The 21697-nt window shown below is 37.9% G+C and overlaps 1 protein-coding gene across 1 annotated transcript in view; it reads right to left on the bottom strand.

The window, feature by feature from the left end:
* Window positions 1-21697, bottom strand: part of LOC124619305 (RWD domain-containing protein 1) — a 50122-nt gene that overhangs the window by 4453 nt on the left and 23972 nt on the right. Inside the window, exons 3-4 of the mRNA XM_047145604.1 lie at window positions 12316-12459; window positions 2250-2436 (exon numbers count right to left, since the gene is read on the bottom strand). Coding sequence (XP_047001560.1) covers window positions 2250-2436; window positions 12316-12459 — 331 coding nt within the window. The remainder of the gene's footprint in view (window positions 1-2249; window positions 2437-12315; window positions 12460-21697) is intronic.

Consider the following 21697-nt stretch of genomic DNA (forward strand, 5'->3'; position numbering starts at 1 on the left):
TGGTCTCATTTTATATGCTTCTCACCTTTTTTTAATGTTCAATTTTATGATATTAATCTCTATATTAATGTTCAGCTACTGTCACCCAATCCCAACTGCAAGTTGCCTATGCAAAGGCTTTCTTGGCCAACAAAAATTTAATTTACAGTATTTGATATAATTATTTACCGAATTTAAAATGCTGTAATAATCTACTCATTAAAAGGTATAGTCTTACATTAAACCTTTACCACAAAAAGTCCAGTTTGAAAGTTAGACATTGTAACTAATGGCACGCAAATTACCAAGACTACATTCATTTGCCTATGGGTGAAAAATTCGAAACTAATAAAACCAACATAATTAGGGTTTCGCATCTTAAACCATAAAGATTTTACATGCTTAATATCAAATATTTAACACTTTAACTCATTTGTAATCAGACTTCTGAAGCTGTTTTATACATGGGAATTCCATTCTTTAAAGAACTGGAAAAGGGGGCAGGGGTTGGTAATGGAGTATTATATAACAGCAACCTTATAGCATTATTCAGGAACATCTGTCAATTGCTCTATACCAGAAAATGTGCTGTTTATGTTCAACACATTGAATCTGGTCAAAGAACTAACTTGGTTATCCAGATCATCATGAAATGATTCAGAACTTTAATATGTACCTTCACAACATCACAAGCACAGAGACTGGGCAGAGTCTGCTTGATTCGTACTTCAGAAAGCCATGTAGGAAAAGTTAGCATTTTTTAACATCCCAGCAATAATGATCTTTGAGGTGCGTCCACACTACTCGTGTGCTTATAAGACTCGTGAGCCTACGAGTACTGTGAACAGAGGTAGGCTCCGAGAACTCACCGTGAGATGGGCTTGGAAGCCACCCAAACCTACTGCTTGTCTAGCTTCACCTGTTGTCAGTACATCAAAGGGATGCACAGCAATTTGCGCAAGTGGAGTGGATGGTGACAAGCCTAGATCAGTCAGCTTGCTGCACTTGTCCAGTTTTATCTTGGTTTTTTCATTTTGCTGAGTCGTGGACATTGGTTTTTCTTTTAAATTGGAGTGGACCAACAATTTAATTACTACATTCACACATTCATAAATATTTACGAACAATATTCTGTGTTGTTGGGTTTCCACAAACTCCCATTAAAAAATAAAATCCAAAAAAGTGAAACCAATAAGAGCTGCACCTACTTCAGGAACAATATTTGATATCGCTTGCTTGGAGATTCTAAATAAAAATGAGGCTGAAGTAGGAATCATCAGTTGTCGGTATCCGAGCACAAATGCCAACTGCTCAGTAACTAGTACAGCTTTCTGTAATTTGCTGTCCGTCTTTGCTATCTTCAGTCCAACCAAATTTATCAAATATTCAAAATCAGATGCATACATAAGGCAAAATGTTGTCATATGTATGTTTTCAACATCCAAGTCATCCATCAAATTCACTCCCACTATATCTTTTTCTGCTTCTGAAAACTGGTCATCCATCATCTTTGTTTTCTTGGGTCTATGTTACTACTTCTTCTATCTTGTCCATGAGGCAACAGACGCTTCACAAAGAAATTGGCACTTGTTATAACCAGGGAATCTGGCACTAGTCACGACTGCGAGTACAGAACAGATCCCCACGTGTCAAAGCCTGGCAAGCAAATGCGATAGTGTGGACCAAGAGACAGCACAGCGCAAATTGGACAAGTCAGATGAGTCTCCTGACAGACGAGTCTGACGAGCACAAGCCTGGTGAGCACGAATAGTGTGGACGCACCTTTAGAGACAGAGCACAAATATAGATAGGACTAGGATGTAAAAATCAACTGACCATGTACTTTTCAATTAAACATTCTGGCATTAGTCTTAAGTAACTTAGGGAAACAGTCGTAAAACTAAATCTTGATGGTCAGATAGGAATTTGAATCCCATTCTTCCAGAATACAAATCCAGGACCTTAACTATTGCACTACTTAACTCCAACTCCAATAAATATGTTTATACACTTCAGTTATAACACAATATTGTCAGTCTTTAATTTAGAGTGTATATCTTGTTATAAAAAGATGTATGTTATGCATCCTTTTGGTCTGTCAGTTTTTCACAATGACAGGAAAATGGATCATCATTTGCCTTGCAGAAAGAATCATCCAGGAATGACCAGAAAGATTCATAACAAGATGTTTCCACCATATCACCACATTCAAAGTCGTACCAATTTCCAAATTAGAATTAAAAAAGTACTAAATGAATAGGCCTACATACCATCCTCAAGAAATTTGAGATCTGATTCATAAAGACTTTTATCTGAAAGGAACAGTTCCCTTCCAGTCATCTTTTTGCTATCTTTCTCCTCTTTTTCTGGCTTCTTCTTCAAATTAAATTCAGCATCAAATGCAGCCTTCCACGCCAGAAATGTTTCAACAGTAACTCTGGTGCCCTCGAACCTTTTCTGCAATAAATGGAGTAATTGTGATGCATTTTGACGTTTGTAAGCAACTTTGCTATTAAAATTTCATGCTGAATAAAGATAGACAACAAAAATGTACAGGAAATAGTGAAAGTACAAACATATACAGATGAACAAGTCTACTGATTAGAGCTCATTTGCACCAACAGACTTGTTCAAGCAAATAAACAAAAAATAAAATCAAAAGAGACATTTCGAAGAAACTAGAATGCACTGTTCAGTGATATTACTTTATTTCAAACTAAATTTCTAGGAAATGAAAAAATGCGAAACTATACATATTGCAAAGCACCTGCTGCATTTCAAGGTTTTTTCTATTCAAAACTTATTTTCTTGGGGCGCTCAAATGGCTCTGAGCACTATGGGACTTAACAGCACCAGAGATGCTTTGATAAATATGACCAACACATTCAATATGATCCCCACATCTCACAAACAACTTACAGATTCACAAGCAGAGTATTGAGCATGGGTTATAGTGATCATGAGGCACGGCTGCTGTGTATATAAATGCCAACAAGCAGTAGCAGGTCTGGAAAAGTAGTTGCAAAAAGAACCTTTTCTGAAGATAACATTAGAATTTTTAATCTCTTACTGGCGAAGGAAAACTGGGAAAGCATCGCTACTCAGAAAAATGTTGATAGCATGTACATGAGTTTTCAGAGCATCTTTCTTCACCATTTTAATGTAGCATTTCCAAAAGTAGTAAAAATAGTAAAACCTAACAATAATAAGCAATGGGTAACTAAAGGCATAAAAATTTCCAGTGAGAGAAACAGATTTCTGCAGTACTCTTGTAAGAAATATGGAGCAACCCAGAATTCGTAGATTATTCAAAAGCCTACAAAAGAATCTATGGCAGAGTAGTCAAAGAGGCAAAAATTATGTGGAATGACAATTTGATAAGAAACTCATCTAACAAAATGAGATCCACGTGGAGAGTTATAAAGAAAGAAACTTCTAGTTCAGTGCCAAAGAAAAAGAATGTATCATTAACACTAGAAGGCTCAAAAGTCGCAGACCCAAATTCAGTTGTAGAAAAATTCAATGAATACTTCACCTCACTAGCTGAAGACCTCATTCTAGTACACTGTCAAGGATCAGTCCCAAGTTTCTCCAGCAAGTCAGTGATCTTGACTGCTTCTATGTATGTGTACGAAACAAACCCCAATGAAATTATAAGTAAAATTAAATCTTTAAGCAATAAAATGTCAAGTGGTCTTGATGAAGTATTTGATTTCACATTAAAAGCATGTGCTCATCACATAGCAAACCCCTTGGCAAAAATTTTCAACATCTCTTTAAAAACTGGTGTATTTCCAGATATTTTTAACATAGCAAAAGTTTCACCACTGCTAAAAAAAGGTTCCTCTGAAAAAATATCAAACTACCGACCCATGTCACAGTTAAGTTCCTTCTCAAAATTCTAGGAAACTCTTCTATGACAGGCTTTTAAGTTTCATAAATAAATATGCACCTCTTACAGTACAACAACATGGTTTTAGAAAATCTAAATCTACACAGACAGCAATTATCGAATTCTTAGACAGCATTTTAAAATCCCTTGATCAACATAAATTAGATGCAGGTATTTTTCTAGATCTATCAAAAGCCTTCGACGTCCTGGACCATAACATTCTGCTCGAAAAATTAGAAAGACGAGGAGTAAGAGGTGTAGCACATAGCTGGTTGTGTTCATACCTAAAAAACCGCAGGCAGAAAGTATCACTTCAGTATGAATTCAACAGAATGAATAAAACAAGAAACAACTCCTTTCTTTCTAGGGAATTACCAACAAAATATGGCGTACCACAGGACTCAATCTTAGGTCCACTACTCCTCTTGATTTAGTTGAATATATGAGTCCCACAAAAACTATCCTGTTTGCCGATGACACCAGCATATTGCTCACTGGATCCAGTCCAGAAACTTTGCGGTCCACAGCAGAAAGTTCTATGAAAAGACTTTCTGAGTGGCTCACAAAAAACAAACTCGTTATAAATACTGAAAAAACTGTGTGTGTCTATTTTCATTAATTCCTCCAACTAATCAAATGTCTATTCAGGCCCAATTAAAAAATGATCCCCTAGAAAATGTCAGTGTCACAAAATTCTTGGGTCTTAGGGTTCAGCAAGACTCAAAGTGGGACACACATATAAATAACTTGTGTAGAAAACTATCATCTGTGTGCTATGGCCTAAGAATTTTAAAGGCTACAACAAGCAAAACAGTACTGCAGGCATACTATGCACAGTTCCACTCACTAATCCGATATGGGATCATTTTCTGGGGATACTCAACTCACAGTGCAAAGGTTTTTAGAATGCAAAAAAGAGATTTAAGAATAATTTATGGCCTTAAAAAGATGGAGTCCTGTAAATCCCATTTTACTGAGCTTGGTGTTCTAAATGTTCCAAGTTTATTCATTTATGAAACTATCTTCTTCACTAGGGACTACCTCCTGAAAACAGGCAAACTGCTACAGAACAAAAATGTACTCAACTATAGTACCAGAAGGGAATCAAATATACATCAAAAATATAACAGAACAACCGCCTATCAGAGGAGCACAATTAACATTGGTGTAATACTACACAATAAGATACCAGAGGAAATAAAAAATACTACTCATCCAATATTTAAAGCTAAACTAAAGGCATTTCTAATAAAGCACTGTTTCTATTCTGTCAGAGAATTTCTAAATAAGTAACAAAATTAATCGTAATAGGTACCTAATTTTAATTGCTAATACTATGAATTATTGTAACTTATCTTTGACCTGTCCAATATCAATTGTGCAATTTGTGCTATATGATAAAACTGGACCAATAAAAATCAATAAATCAATCTGAGGTCATCAGTCCCCTAGAACTTAGAACTTCTTAAACCTAACTAACCTAAGAACATCACACACATCCACGTCCAAGGCAGGATTCGAACCTGCGACCGTAGCAGTCGCACGGTTCCAGACTGAAGCGCCTATAACCGCTAGGCCACACCAGTCGGCTATTGGGGTGCCTCCAATAACAGTTCATCTGCAGTCTCAAATATACACACATATATCAATCTATTCTCTCCCTGCAGCATTCTTGGTCTCACAATGAAAAGAACTTGGATGGTTTTGGTATCAATAAGAAAATTCATCTGTGGAAACTATAGAACTATAAGTACTGGCCAGTAATTCTGTATCATAATTTTATAGTTTTCTTAGTTTTTTTCAGCAAAATGACAATATTCAATAACTACGTAATAACTGACTTCCTTGACCGATGCCTCAGATCATTTCCAATAAAAGTGTACTTGGTAACCTCACAACAGCAATTATTAACTATTCTGCAATGGGAAAAGATGTGGTATTTCAACCATGTGGGCAATAAACATTATAAATTATTTCCATTCATCATACTTCTCAAGTAATATTATTAGATTGTTTCCCAAATGCAGTGCCATGTTGTCCTGATAAAGACCAGATATATATGAAAATAGTCTGGTATTAAAGGAAATAAGTTGCTACCTTTCCTCCAAAATTATTTACATTCTATCAGAACTTTCCATACCATTGACATACTTGAAAGATGATTAATTTTTGCAATTACTACTATCTTGCAATATTTTACTGAACTGCAGCATTTCTTGAACTAGAGATGTGAACTTTTCTGTTAGCTTACAACTGTATTACTATGCAGACTTTTTTGGTAAATAACACAAGATATAAGCCAAAATAATGACTGGCATGTACAATACATGCCTAACAGTTCTCATACCACAAGGTACATTTCTACCCATCCCCTCTTTCTAGGTTACAACATTAGCAAGCAAGGCACTGTCAACTATAACAATGTGTTCAAAATTAATTTTTATGAGAGCCAACAATAAACTAAATATGTCAACAAAGAATCAGAAACATTAATATGCAGAAGGACTAAAATAAAGACAAGTGATGTCTTAATGTGGCTCAAAAATATATTAAGTCCACGAGGAGGACGCGCACTAGCACACTCTCTCTCTCTCTCTCTCTCTCTCTCTCTCTCTCTCTCTCTCTCTCTCTCTCTGTGTGTGTGTGTGTGTGTGTGTGTGTGTGTAAGTAAAAGGCCTACATACAGCTATTCACCCAATCAGTATGCTCGTAATACACTGTAATTGAGGTTTATCATAAGCAAAAACAGAACTGTCTGTAATCTACATAAAAATATTATAATGATCCAAAATGGACTATGTTATCTTAGAGAAGTACTGTACTAAAATAATTTGAATGTGACACCATAAGCAATTGCCATGGACAATTGAAAAGGAAATTTGGTAGCTTTCCACAAATGTGCAAAAACAAATTTTGAATCAGTATATGACTAACACACAAGTAAAATTTTATAAACATGTAACCATACCATGACTTCAATTGTAGTGAAAACTGTACTTTTAAAGAATAAAATTAGGAGTGAGAATTATACAAAGTTAACCTGCGTAAAATATTACAGTCCACCTGAAACTGAAGTTATAAAATTTAAGACTTAGCAATACTGGTGTCTATACATATTATGTATCTAAGACCATTGTGTGATGAAAGAAATATTAGGGTTTCACATCCCATTAACAATGAGTCATTAAAGACCAAGCATAAGGATTAGTACAAGGAAACTGGATGTATCATTTTCAAAAACAAAGAATTGCCAGGCATTTGCCCAATGGCCGTATGGGCCTCTAGCCCACCATCCCCTAAATGCAAAGCCTTGCTTGGCTTTGTTGTCGAAGCTCTCTCTCTCTCTCTGTCTCTCTCTCTCTCTCTCTCTCTCTCTCTCTCTAGCGACTATCAAAGCAAAGAAAACTATGCATGTGACAACCAAGTACAAGGTGAAACAACAGACCAGGACAGGCAAGAGCACTGGATCTCACATTACCATTATTATTATTATTATTATTATTATTATTACTATGGAATAATTCAACATGTCAGATGATTGGGACATCATCACACCTAGTACTGGCTATCAGTGTGCGTCAAACCAGGCGGATTTTTTCAAACGTATGTTTTTCTCATCCCCCCCCCCCCCAAAAAAAAAATCTGGCAAATAGTTTCAATACTGTTACTTTTATGGCATGTGCATAATACCAAAAATCTCAAATATTAACTCATGGCTTGGCCAACTTGACTTTATTATCCATTACAGTCTTTTAGTTAATTGGGACTTGTAAGTACAAATAGATTACCTGGGAACTGTGCTAATAGCAAAATAGCAGTAATTTCAAGCTTTGTTATTTTTCATATGTAAACATACATTCAATTACTCACTTTCAGATAAAGTAGATGAAAAGTATATATAAATAAGAATCTAGACAGTTCACGCTGGAAATATGTTAGCAAATCTTGAACTCATTTAGTTTCAGAGTAAACAGCATTCTTATCTACAATGTCGTTATTAAAGTAGAATCCCATATATCCAGTAGCAATTTTTGATTTATCTAAAGGTCCTCAGTCAAACAAATCTTATTCTTCTACTCAGCTGTTCAAAAGAGAAACCTTTACTTGTAATTTGTAAAAAGACAGCAAAGTAGTAGTTGTGATTTTCAGCCCGATGATTGGTTTGATGCAGCTCTCCATGCTAATACATCCTGTGCGAGCCTCTTCATCTCCAAATAACTACTGCAAGCTACATCTTTCTGAATCTGCTTAGTGTATTCATCTCTTGGGCTCCCTTTACGATTTTTACGTCCCACATTTCCCTCCAGTACTACATTGGTGATCCCTTGATGTCTCAGAATGTGTCCTATCAATCTCTTCTTTTGGTCAAATTGTGCCACAAATTTCTTGTCTCCCCAATTGTATTCAGCACCTTCCTCATTAGTTACATGATTGACCCATCTGATATTCAGCATTCTTCTGTAGCATCACATTTCAAAAGCTTCTATTCTCTTCTCGTCTAAACAGTTTATCGTCCATGTTTCACTTCCACACATGGCTACGCTCCAGATAAATACCTCCAGAAAAGACTTCCCAACACTTAAATCTACATTCAGTGTTAACAACTTTCTCTTCTTCAGAAATGCTCTTCGTGCCATTCCCAGTCTACATTTTACATCCTTTCTACTTCATCCATCATTAGTTATTTTGCTGCCAAAATAGCAAAACTCGTCTATTACTTTAAGTGTCTCGTTTCCTAATTTAATTTCCTTAGCATCAACTACATTCCTTTATCCTTATTTAGCTGTTGTTGATCCTCCTTTGAAGACAGTGTCCATTCCATTCAACGGCTCTTCCAAGTTATTTGCTGTCTCTGACAGATTTACAATGTCATTGGCAAATCTCAAAGTTTTTATTTCTACCCCTGGACTTTAATTCCTACTCCAAATTTTACTTTGGTTTCCTTTACTGCTTGTTCAGTGTGCATATTGAATAACATCAGGGATAAGCTACAAACTGATCTCTCTCCCTTCTCGACCACTGCCTACCTTTCATGCCCCTGGACTATTATGACAACTGTCTGGTTTCTGCACAAGCTGTATGTTACCCTTGCTACCTTCAGACTTTGAAAGAGAGTATTCCAATAAACATAGCCAAAAGCTTTCTAAACGCTATAAATGTAGGTTTGCCTTTCCTCAACCTATTTTCTACGAGAAGTCATAGGGTCATTATTGCCTCGCATATTCCTACATTTCTCCTGAATCCAAACTGATCTCTCCTGAGGTCTGCTTCTACCAGTTTTTCCATTCTTCTGCAGAGAATTCGTGTTAGTATTTTGCAACCATGACTTATTACACTGACAGTTCGGTAATTTTCGCACCTGTCTGCAACTGCTTTCTTTGGAATTGGAATTACTATATTCTTCTTGAAGTCTGGGGGTATTTGCCTGTCTCATACATCTAGCACACCAGAGGGAAGAGTTTTGTCATGGCTGGCTCTTCCATGGCTATCAATAGTTCTGATGGAATATTGTCTGGTCCCAGGGCTTTGTTTCGACGTAGATCTTTCAGAGCTTTGTCAAATCCTTCTCACAGTATTGTCCCCCCCCCCCCCCCCCCAATCTCCATTTATGTACACTTTCCTTGCTATAATATTGCTTTCCTTTTGTCTGCGGCCAGCCGCTGTGGCCGAGTGGTTCTAGGTGCTTCAGTCTGCAACCGCGCTACTGCTACGGACGCAGGTTCAAATCCTGCCTCAGGCGTGTATGTGTGTGATAACCTTAGGTTAGTTAGATTTAAGTAGTTCTAAGTCTAGAACTAGGCCTTGACTTTTCACCTATTTGATCCTCTGTTGCCCTCATTATTTCACCTCTTAAAGCTACCCATTCCTCTTCTATGGTATTCCCTTCCCCTGTTCTAGTCAACCATTGCCCAATGCTCCCTCTGAAGCTCTCAGCAATCCCTGGTTCATTCAACTTAACTAGGTCCCATCTCCTTAAATTCTTATCTCTTTGCAATTTCTTCAATTTACAACCAATAAATTGTGGTCAGAGTTCACATCTGCGTCTAGATATGTGTTACAAGTTACAAACTGGTTCCAAAATTTCTGCAAAATTCTACCAGGTGGCTTCCTCTTTCAATCCTTTCCTCCAGTCCATATTCACGTATTTTTTCTTCTCTTCCTTTTCCTACTATCGAATTCCAGTCCCCCATCACGATTAAATTTCTGCCTCCTTTAACTATCTCAACAATTTCTTTTATCTCATCATACATTTCTTCTATCTCTTCATCATCTGTGGAGCTAGTCGGCATGTAAACTTTACAACTGTGGTAGGCATGGGCTTCATGTCTACCTTGGCTACGACAATGCGTTCACTATATTTTACCCAAGAAAGTGCCATCATCATTTAACAGTAGAGCTGCACATCTTCGGGAAAAAATTACGGCTGAATTTTTCCCTGCTTTCAGCCATTCACAGTACCTGCACAGTAAGGCTGTTTTGATTGATGTCACAAGGTCAAATCAATCATTTATCCAGAGTGTTGCCCCCGCAACTACTGAAAAGGCTGTTGCCCCTTTTTAGGAACCACATGTTTGTCTGGCCTATCAACAGATAACCTTCCACCGTGGTTGTACCTAAGGTACGGCTATCTGTATCATTGAGGCACACAAGCCACCCCACCGACGGCAAAGTCCATGGTTCATGGGGGAGCAAAGAACAATAGCTGAATTTATTGCTAATTATCATAATCGTATAACAGAGAGGCTGCTGGGAGCCATTTCAGTCAGTCTGCGGAGATTTATGATATGAGCATGATCTGTACCTGAAATTACTGCGTAATGTACACAGACAAATTAGCACAAATCATAAGACATAAAAAGTGCCAAATAGAATCCAAATTCTGTGTTCAAGAGTTTACACAGTGACTGTTTTTCAGTGATTGACTGTGAACTCCTAATTTTATGAGCTGTGTTAATTTTTCAATAATGCATTCTACCAACTGTGACAGTATTATTGGACTGTGAACTGTGTTATTTCTAAATTAAACTTACCGTGCACATCATCTTTTTTTTTTTTTTATTGATTGATATGGCTGTTACACTTCAAGGACAATATAATTAGGGATTGTCTTAATGACGTACTTGCCACATGTAAACTTTTGGGTCACTTTGGTGTTAAAACTACTGCATTCGAACAATCGTTACAGGACATCAATAGTGTGTAGTATGTGGCTTACCCTATATCTGTGCATAAATTACAGTAAATGAGACTTGATCTGCCCATAAACAGTATGTTACTTAATATCAAAGTGCAATTAAAGTGTTTTGGACTGTAAACCTGATGTGTAGCCCACTTTCACTAATTACTTTTCAGCCAGATTCGACAGAGGTGCAACTACTGGGTAAATAGGGTCATGTTACAAGTGCGACTAATCTTCTGCAAAGGCCACTATATCAGCACCTTTAATCATGTGTGCCTGACAAACACTGTTTCTCCATCACCCAGGTAGTGCAGGACAGAGTCTTCTCATATGCTGCTGTATCATGGGAGTACCATGCATACCTTGATTTGGAGAACTGCCATCATTTTCAGGTGTGTGTTAACAATGGGGTCACTGTTGGCTATCATAGCCTTTAATCATACATAGACAGATCACAGAGCAGCAAATCACTCACAAATTCAGAGCTGAATAACATCTATGAGCACCCCACACTACACTGTGGGATCCAGAAGCTAACCAAACTGTGGGAACAAGGACACTAACTTAAACATGTAGGTCCAGGCTGGTAACATTCTGGAAGTACTAATTGGGGGAGGGGGGGGGGGGGGAGGAGAACAACCACTTGTCAACATGGGGGGGGGGGGGGGACAACCACTTAACATAACATGCTCCAGGCAAATGTGGAGGTATTTTCAAACTGGGGGGGGGGGGGGGGGTTGCCCGATATAACTGCCACTGATTTCCATCACCAAACAATGTGGAAACTTATTGATATGTCAACCAATTTATTCACAATGTCCTGCAGGCAACCTGTACCTTCATCATTACAATGCTTTATCCCATTGCCCCTGAACTTTGTTAAAGTTATGCCTTGGATATGAGGGTACTGCTGTGTATCCTAGTTCATCTGCCCTGAGTCTTATTTAGCCCATATGGGACATATCAAGGGAGAGTGTGCACAGATGTAGGTCCAAGAGCTGTAGGCAGCAATTGGATCAGCAACACTCAGGACCAACCAATGCTTTAAGTCTCTTGTGTAGCACACATTCGTGTATAGATCTCTCCATTTCAATTGTGTGTATTACTAGGCACCAGTGCCAACAAAATTGTCATGTTAGCTGTTAACTTTCTGCTAAGAGCTTCAAAACTGAAACTACAAATACTGTAATTCTGCCACTTCCACCTTGCTGCATTGAATTCTGAAGCTTTTGTTTTACAGTCACAAGTAATAAAAATTGCTTACCCTTTCGGCTTCTTCTGCCTCTATTTCTTTTCTCCTTTCAGCCTCTTCTCTGGCATTCCGGACTTCATCCCACCGCATGTTTAGCCATTCCTGAGCTGATGAAACTAAGGTAAATATCATGACAGTTCCTAAATTGTCTTCAGCCTAAAAAAAAAAAAGAGGTTACAGCTATAAGAATGAAAATTTTCGTAGACTAGAGCAAAGCAAAAACATTAGTAAAACTGGCTCGGCAAATAACCACCACCACCACCACCACCACCACCACTAATCGATGGAATCTTCAGTATGGAATAACAGCAATAGGAAAAGAAAAGACTGCTACTCACCACATAGAGGAGGCACTGAGTTGTGGACACACAATGAAAAGACTGCTAAACTTTTAGCTATCAAACAAAAAAGTCCTCCTCCTCACTCTCTCACACACGCACAAACACACACACACACACACACACACACACACACACACACACACACACAGCTACTGTTTATATTGCGGCTGTAGGCAGTAAACATCAAAATGATGATAATGCAAATTTTACTCAAAGTTTAGGAATCTTGGGATGCCACACAGGTCATAAATGTGTGTCATTTTCCTTGTTTTCATTCTTCACAACATAATCAATTCAAATTAGGATCCTTTTCGACTGAACATTGAGAACAGTGAATGGCAAACAAATAATAGAATAACTGGAGATGACAGTTCACCATGTAGAGTGTATCCTCATACAATTGCATTATCAAATTATTTGCAGAATCAAAATTACATATTATTAAAGAAATGACAGCTATGTTGTAATATTGATTCTTGTTGAACAATGTGAAAGAAGATTCATTTTGGAAAATACTGTTCGAAGATTTTTTTAAGTTGTTATAATTATTTTGGAGTAACTTGAAACATCATATTGTCATTTTTAATACTTCAATATTTTCATGGAGTGTAAATGAAAGGTTCCATCATGGATCAGACAGTCCTCAAATTTAATTATAAAAATGAAATTTGTAAGAAAGTTTAATATTAAATATTGGTTAAATGACAAATCTTTTGTTTTCTTGTAAACATAATATCAGGTAGACTACATATATAAGATTATAAGTTACATATCATAAAATACACTAATGAATCATTTTGTACTACAAGTTATTTAATTGCCAGCTGTGCTGTGACAAGGTATAGTAGTGGAGCTAGGAGGCAGTCAGTAATTCTGTAGAAAGATCAGTGTGTGAACAGTATATACATCAATAATGAACAAAATACAATACATTACTTAACAGAATCCACAATTATTTTGGGACAGAGAAAAATTCTTGTCCAAAAAGTGAATATTTACAGCAATGAAAGCCACGTACCCTACAACATTACAGACCACAAAGGGATGATATATATATATATATATATATATATATATATATATATATATATATATATATATATATATAAAAAAAAAATCAGGTGATCAAAAAGTCAGTATAAATTTGAAAATTGAATAAACCACGGAATAATGTAGATAGAGAGGTAAAAATTGACACACATGCTTGGAATGACATGGGGTTTTATTAGACCAAAAAAACACGAAGTTCACAAAATGTCCGACAGATCTCTTGCGCACGTCGTTTGGTGATGATCGTGTGCTCAGCTGCCACTTTCGTCATGCTTGGCCTCCCAGGTCCCTTGACCTCAGTCTGTGCCATTATTAGCTTTGGGGTTACCTGAAGTCGCAAGTGTATCGTGATCAACCGACATCTCTAGGGATGCTGAAAGACAACATCCGACACCAATGCCTCACCATAGCTCCGGGCATGCTTTACAGTGCTGTTCACAACATTATTCCTCGACTACAGCTATTGTTGAGGAATGATGGTGGACATATTGAGCATTTCCTGTAAAGATCATCTTTGCTTTGTCTTACTTTGTTATGCTAATTATTGCTATTCTGATCAGATGAAGTGCCATCTGTCGGACATTTTTTGAACTTTTGTATCTTTTTGGTTCTATAAAACCCCATGTCATTCCAAGCATGTGTGTCAATTTGTACCTCTCTATCTACATTATTCCGTGATTTATTCAGTTTTCTAATTTATACTGACTTTTTGATCACACACTCTCTCTTCTCAAAGAGCCAATTTGACTGCTGCATCTACCTGTTCGATCTCATTGCTGCAGAGTCACATGTGCCCCAAGAGCCAGCAGTGATTTCTCTTTACTATAGTTCTACAGAGAGATGCCTAAATGTCACAGACACAATTCTCTGCTGCACACATTATATGTAAACACTGAAGAGCACTGTATGCATTGCAGTAGTTTATGAAAATCTTTGTACAGGCATGTTTCACCTGTTTGAAAGACATGATTACTGCATAGAATTTGACATCAAATATGCTGAATTTTGTCAAATGTTCTGAATTTTGATGGTCAGTGAATCCTCAGGCTGCAAACATAACAGCCAACTAAGTTCATTCACTTGGAACGAACTGTGTAAATCATTGCAATGTTCTGTGCTCCACTAAAATGAGGGCAGATAAAATTTCCTGTACTTGTTGTACAACAGAAATTAAAAATTATTCAGAGTCCCTATCAGTCAAAGCAACTGCGTACAGGTAGCAAAGCTACAAGAGAACCTACACTATCCTCAACTGTGAGTAATTTTACAAAAGTCCCTAATGCCTTTGTGACTTGGGGGTAATTCAAAAATAGTTGGCCTGCTAGTGGATGAGCAACAATGATGGATACAGGGACACTCTTCGGTCAGTTTAGTTTTAATATTGTGTTGCATGGTCAGAAACCACTGTCAGAAATTAAGTGCTTGTTCACTTACTTGTTACTGTTAGAGGCTAGAAGTACAGCTTGTCATACAAGCCTCCATTCCCAGTGTAATCTGCACTTGGTGTACTAAGTCCAACAACTTTCGGTACAATGACACTCTGGCTAGCCCATAAATCGTGCACCCTGCCCTAGACAGGGCGAGACCAATGCTCTGCATAGTAGTTGTAGACAGGTTCAATGTATTTGGAATGATAAGTGGGTGTCACAAGGACCTGGCTACACCCCAGACCTTTCCACTGAGATATATTAAATTTTGTTAGAGACTTTAATGACCTTTCTTTGTGATTATGCAAGTGTTGTAACCATCCTTTAAAAGATACAAACTCACTTAACAGTTAAAATGGAAGCATATTGTTCTCTCTGTTAACAACATAAAATCTGTCTTTGTACCGACTCCTGAAGTTTCTGAAGGAGCTCACTTGGGGGACACACACACCATTCTATTGTATAGCACTGCCTGAGACAGTGCCTCTAACCCAGTAGCAGAATGACCACTGTGTAAAGGAAACTTTCAATAAAACATACCTCCCAAGTCTCAGTTTTGATATTAACTCCACATAGTACCATGTCTCGTTGACCCGTTTAAGATAGCTTCCTGTGAATGTGCCTCCAAATGGGTCAGGTTACACAAGTTAGAACAATATTTTCTGAACCCACAGGGAGCAGCTTATGAGTTGCTTCCTCTCTGACTCTAGCACCCACAGTATGTGCAATTCACCATCAATCAAGGATCCTTCCTATGGCACTTATTTGGTCGACACTATGTTAACTATTTGTAAATGGAATGGGGATCACTGCTGTCAACTGCAGTGGAACATTAAGTGGAATCAGCGACGATGAGTGAAAATGTGTGCCGGACCGGAATTTGAACTGGGCTCTCCTGCTTACTAGGCAGGTGCGGCAACCTCTGCACCATCTGGGACACAGTGTTATCGCAAGCGCACGGACTATCTCGGTACGCCCCACAGGCAATCCACACTCTCATCGTACGCCACCTACCCGGATCGGCCATGTGGCATATCGAGATAGTCCATTCAGCTACGATGACACTGTATCCCGGATGGCGCAGTGGTTACCGCCCTGTCTAGTAAGCAGGAGATGGCGGGTTCGAATCCTTGTCTGGTACACATTTTCACTCATCACCTCTGATTCCGCTTAATGTCCCGCTGCAGTTGACAGAAGTGACTCCCTTCCATTTACAAACAGTGTTTCACAGCTATGGGATCTGCGTGGTGTCTGTTCTTTTGGAGGGACAGACAACACGCATTCATAAAAAAACATACTATCCTCCTGTGGTTTTAGAAGGGGTGCTCTAATTTATTCTCATGTTAGGAACACACAAATACAAAGACTTACAATCAAATTAGGAAACAGAAACTATAAAATATATGGTGAACTCTTATCTCCATATCACATGTGCCAAGAACTTTGCAAACTCCATGAATGATATTGTCCTCTATGGAAAATGTTGGGCACAGATACCACAGAAGTATGTGGCTTGTGATTTGCTCTTGTCCACATTCACATGTATACAATGTGGTGACAAAAATCATGGGATTCCTCCTAATATCACCCCGGACGTCCTTTTGCCTGGTGCAGTGCAGAAACTTCACATGGAATGGTCTCAATAAGCCACTGGAAGTTCCTTGCAGAAATATTGTGCAATGCTGCTTCTATAGCTATCCACAATTGTGAAAGTGTGCCAGCGCAGGATTTTGTGCATGAACTGACCTCTCAATCGTGTCCAATAAACTTTCAGTGGAATTAATGTTGGGCGAAATGCATGACCAAGTCATTTGCTCAAATTGTCCAGAATGTTCTTCAAACCGATCGCGAACAACTGTGGCCCACTGACATGGCACATTGTCACCCATAAAAATTCCATCGTTGTTTGGGAACATGATGACCATAGCCGAACATAACTATTTCTGGTCAATGATCAGTTCAGTTGAACCAGAGGACCCAGTCCATTCCATGCTAAAACAGCCCACACCATTAGGGAGCCACCAACAGCTTGCACAACGCCTTGCTGATAACTTGGGTGCATGACTTCGTGGGGTCTGTGCCACACTCTAACCATACCATCTCCTCTTATCAACTGAAATCAGGACTCATCTGACCAGACCATGGTTTTCCAGTTTCCAACTGAAATGATCATGAGCCCAGTAGAGGCGCTGCAAGTGATATGTGTCGTTAGCAAAAGCACTTGTGTCAGTTGTCTGCTGCCATAGCCCATAATTCCAAAATTCGCGGCACAAACTTAACTGAAATGTTTGTCGTATATTCCACACTGATTTCTGTGGTAACTTCATGCAGTGATGCTTGCCTGTTAGCACCGACAACTCTATTTGCAAATGCTGAATTCCCAAACAACTTCCAAAATGTAATGTCATATGCATCCAGCTCCAAATACCATTCTGCTTTCAAAGTCTGTTAATTCCTGTTGTGTGACCATAATCACATCCGAAACCTATTCACACGAATCATGGGAGTACAAATGACAGCTCCTCCAATGCACTGCCCCTTTATAGCTTGTGTACACAGTACTATTGCCATAGTGCATATTGTTATCCCATGACTTTTATCACCACAGTGTACATCTCAACCTTGAAGTACCATTCCTTCATACTTCCCTTGGAGTTTCACATTCTGGGTTGCAATCTTTCTGGCAACTTCCATACCAACCATACCAATACCAGCTGCTGTCATCCACCTGTGGAGATGAAGTGTTCTCTCATTCTGACTGCCCCAGCCTTGGCTTCTCATGAAGTACAGTAAACTTTCTTAGATGAGTGTAGAAAGTTCTCCCTGAATGTCTGCTGTTGCAGAGGAGAGTGTGTCCATGTAATTTGATAAAAGCTGTTCTACCCAAGTCTCTCCTTACCAGCAACTACTTATTTGTGTTAAGGAGGATGACACTATTCTGGCTAGGAAATGAAGCTGGACTGTGGGAATGGGCAACCTGTAATCAGCCTATCTGTTTCACTGAGGCTGTGTCTGTCTGTCCGTAATGATCTTTACCAGACTTTAGATCCACATTCCACACCAGAAAATCACAGTGTCATTGATGATGCAGGGATTGTTGAAGGATGGGAGTCCCATTTGCGGATCAGATTGTTTCTCGTTGAGATTTTCATGTTGTTGTTGTTGTTGTTGGTTGTTGTTGTTATTATTATTATTATTATTATTTCTTTCCTTTCTCAGACATTGTGTCTGGTTAAAAATGGAAAGTGACGCGGATCTTGATCAAGCGTGACTTCCTTTTAACTGTACGGTATATGTTACATTGCATTTAGGAACTTTCAGGTAATTGAACATGTATCAATAATTACAGATTTCTGTAGTTGTATATATACGTTTGGATGTAGCTGTATTGCGTTGATGTACTGGTGGATATTGTGTCGTAACTCCTGTAGTTGATAGTATAATTGGTATAATGTCAACTTTATCCTGATGCCACATGTCGTTGACTTCCTCAGCCAGTTGGATGTATTTTTCAATTTTTTCTCCTGTTTTCTTCTGTATATTTGTTGTATTGGGTATGGATATTTCGATTAGTTGTGTTAATTTCTTCTTTTTATTGGTGAGTATGATGTCAGGTTTGTTATGTGGTGTTGTTTTGTCTGTTATAATGGTTCTGTTCCAGTATAATTTGTATTCATCATTCTCCAGCACATTTTGTGGTGCATACTTGTATGTGGGAATGTGTTGTTTTATTAGTTTATGTTGTATGGCAAGTTGTTGATGTATTATTTTTGCTACATTGTCATGTCTTCTGGGGTATTCTGTATTTACTAGTATTGTACATTCGCTTGTGATGTGATCTACTGTTTCTATTTGTTGTTTGCAAAGTCTGCATTTATCTGTTGTGGTATTGGGATCTTTAATAATATGCCTGCTGTAATATCTGGTGTTTATTGTTTGATCCTGTATTGCAATCATGAATCCTTCCATCTCACTGTATATATTGCCTTTTCTTAGCCATGTGTTGGATGCATCTTGATCGATATGTGGCTGTGTTAGATGATACGGGTGCTTGCCATGTAGTGTTTTCTTTTTCCAATTTACTTTCTTCATATCTGTTGATGTTATGTGATCTATAGGGTTGTAGAAGTGGTTATGAAATTGCTATGGTGTTGGCGATGTATTTATATGAGCGATTGCTTTGTGTATTTTGCTAGTTTCTGCTCGTTCTAGAAAGAATTTTCTTAAATTGTCAACCTGTCCATAATGTAGGTTTTTTATGTCGATAAATCCCCTTCCTCCTTCCTTTCTGCTTAATGTGAATCTTTCTGTTGCTGAATGTATGTGATGTATTCTGTATTTGTGGCATTGTGATCGTGTAAGTGTATTGAGTGCTTCTAGGTCTGTGTTACTCCATTTCACTACTCCAAACGAGTAGGTCAATATTGGTATAGCATAAGTATTTATAGCTTTTGTCTTGTTTCTTGCTGTCAATTCTGTTTTCAGTATTTTTGTTAGTCTTTGTCTATATTTTTCTTTTAGTTCTTTAATATTTGTATTATCTATTCCTATTTTTTGTCTGTATCCTAGATATTTATAGGCATCTTTTTTCCATGGCTTCTATGCAGTCGCTGTGGTTATCCAATATGCAATCTTCCTGTTTAGTGTGTTTTCCCTTGACTATGCTATTTTTCTTACATTTGTCTGTTCCAAAAGCCATATTTATATATCATTGCTGAATACTTCTGTTATCTTTAGTAATTGGTTGAGTTGTTGATTTGTTGCTGCCAGTAGTTTTAGATCATCCATGTATAGCAAATGTGTTATTTTGTGTGGGTATGTTCCAGCAATATTATATCCATAGTCTGTATATGTGTGGATGGATGTGTGTGTGTGTGTGTGTGTGTGTGTGTGTGTGTGTGTGTGTGTGTGTGTGCGCGCGCGCGCGCACGAGTGTATACCCGTCCTTTTTTCCCCCTAAGGTAAGTCTTTCCGCTCCCGGGATTGGAATGACTCCTTACCCTCTCCCTTAAAACCCACTTCCTTTCATCTTTCCCTCTCCTTCCCTCTTTCCTGATGAGGCAACAGTTTGTTGCGAAAGCTTGAATTTTGTGTGTATGTATGTGTCTGTGTTTCTATTGACCTGCCAGCGCTTTCGTATGGTAAGTCACATCATCTTTGTTTTTAAATATATATCCATAGTTTGTATTACTTAGCATGTTGGAAAGTGGGTTCAGAGCAAGGCAGAACCAGAAAGGACTTAATGAGTCTCCTTGGTATATTCCACGCTTAATCTGTATTGGCTGTGATGTGATTATTTGAATTTGTTTGGATATTAAGTGTGGTTTTCTGATTTTTCATTACTATGTTTAGGAACTGTATTAATTTAGGATCTACTTTGTATATTTCCAATATCTGTAGTAACTATGAGTGGGGTACACTATCAAAAGCTTTTTGGTAATCAATGTATGCGTAGTGCAGCGACCTTTGTTTAGTTTTAGCTTGATATGTCACCTCTGTATCTATTATCAGTTGCTCTTTACATCCTCGTGCTCCTTTGCAGCAGCCTTTTTGTTCTCCATTTATAATTTTGTTCTGTGTTGTATGTGTCATTAATTTCTGTGTAATGACTGAAGTTAATATTTTGTATATTGTTGGTAGGCATGTTATGGGGCGATATTTTGCTGGGTTTCCTGTGTCTGCTGGATCTTTAGGTTTCAGATAAGTTATTCCATGTGTAAGTGTATCAGGGAATGTGTATGGGTCTGCAATGTAATTGTTAAATAATTTAGTTAGATGTGAATGTGTTGAGGTGAACTACTTTAGCCAGAAATTTGCTATTTTATCATTTTCAGGGGCTTTCCAATTGTGCGTAGAATTAATTGCTCGGGTGACTTCATGTTGCAAAATTATCACTTCAGGCATTTGTGGTATCATCTTGGTGAGTCAGTTTCTGCTTGTATCAACCGTGCATGTCTGTTATGTTGTACTGGGTTTGACCATATGTTGCTCCAGAAGTGTTCCATGTCTGTTATATTTGGTGGGTTGTCTATGTTAATGTGTGTGTTATCTATTGTCTGATAAAATTACTTTTGGTTTGTGTTGAATGTTTGGTTTTGTTTCCTTCGATTTTCACTTTTTTGTATCTTCTAAGTCATTTGGCCAATGCTTGTGATTTCTGCTTCTTTTCATCTAATTGCTCTATCGCTTCTTGTTGTGAGATTTTACCTAACCTTTTTCGTTTTTTGCCTGATATTTCATTTCTTATAAACTGTGTTAGCTGTCCGATCTCTTTTCTCAGTTTTTCTATTCTGATCTGTAGCCTGTGTTGCCATGCTGGTTTTGTGGGTTTCTTCTGTATGTTGGTTTGTTCTAATCTCTGCCTAGTGTGTATCTTTAGTGTAGTGAGCGCTCCTATATAAACCAGTAGTTGTAACTCTTCCATAGTTGTATTTTCATTTATTTTGTTGTGTATGATTGTGTTGATAGTTGTTATTGTTGTATTGACTTGTGGGTTATTTGGTGGTCTATGCAAGAATGGTCTGATGTCTGTATTTGTGTCTTTGTATTCTATATATTATTATTATTATTATTATT

This window comes from Schistocerca americana, chromosome 1 (genome assembly GCF_021461395.2).
Source record: "Schistocerca americana isolate TAMUIC-IGC-003095 chromosome 1, iqSchAmer2.1, whole genome shotgun sequence".
Taxonomy (NCBI): domain Eukaryota; kingdom Metazoa; phylum Arthropoda; class Insecta; order Orthoptera; family Acrididae; genus Schistocerca; species Schistocerca americana.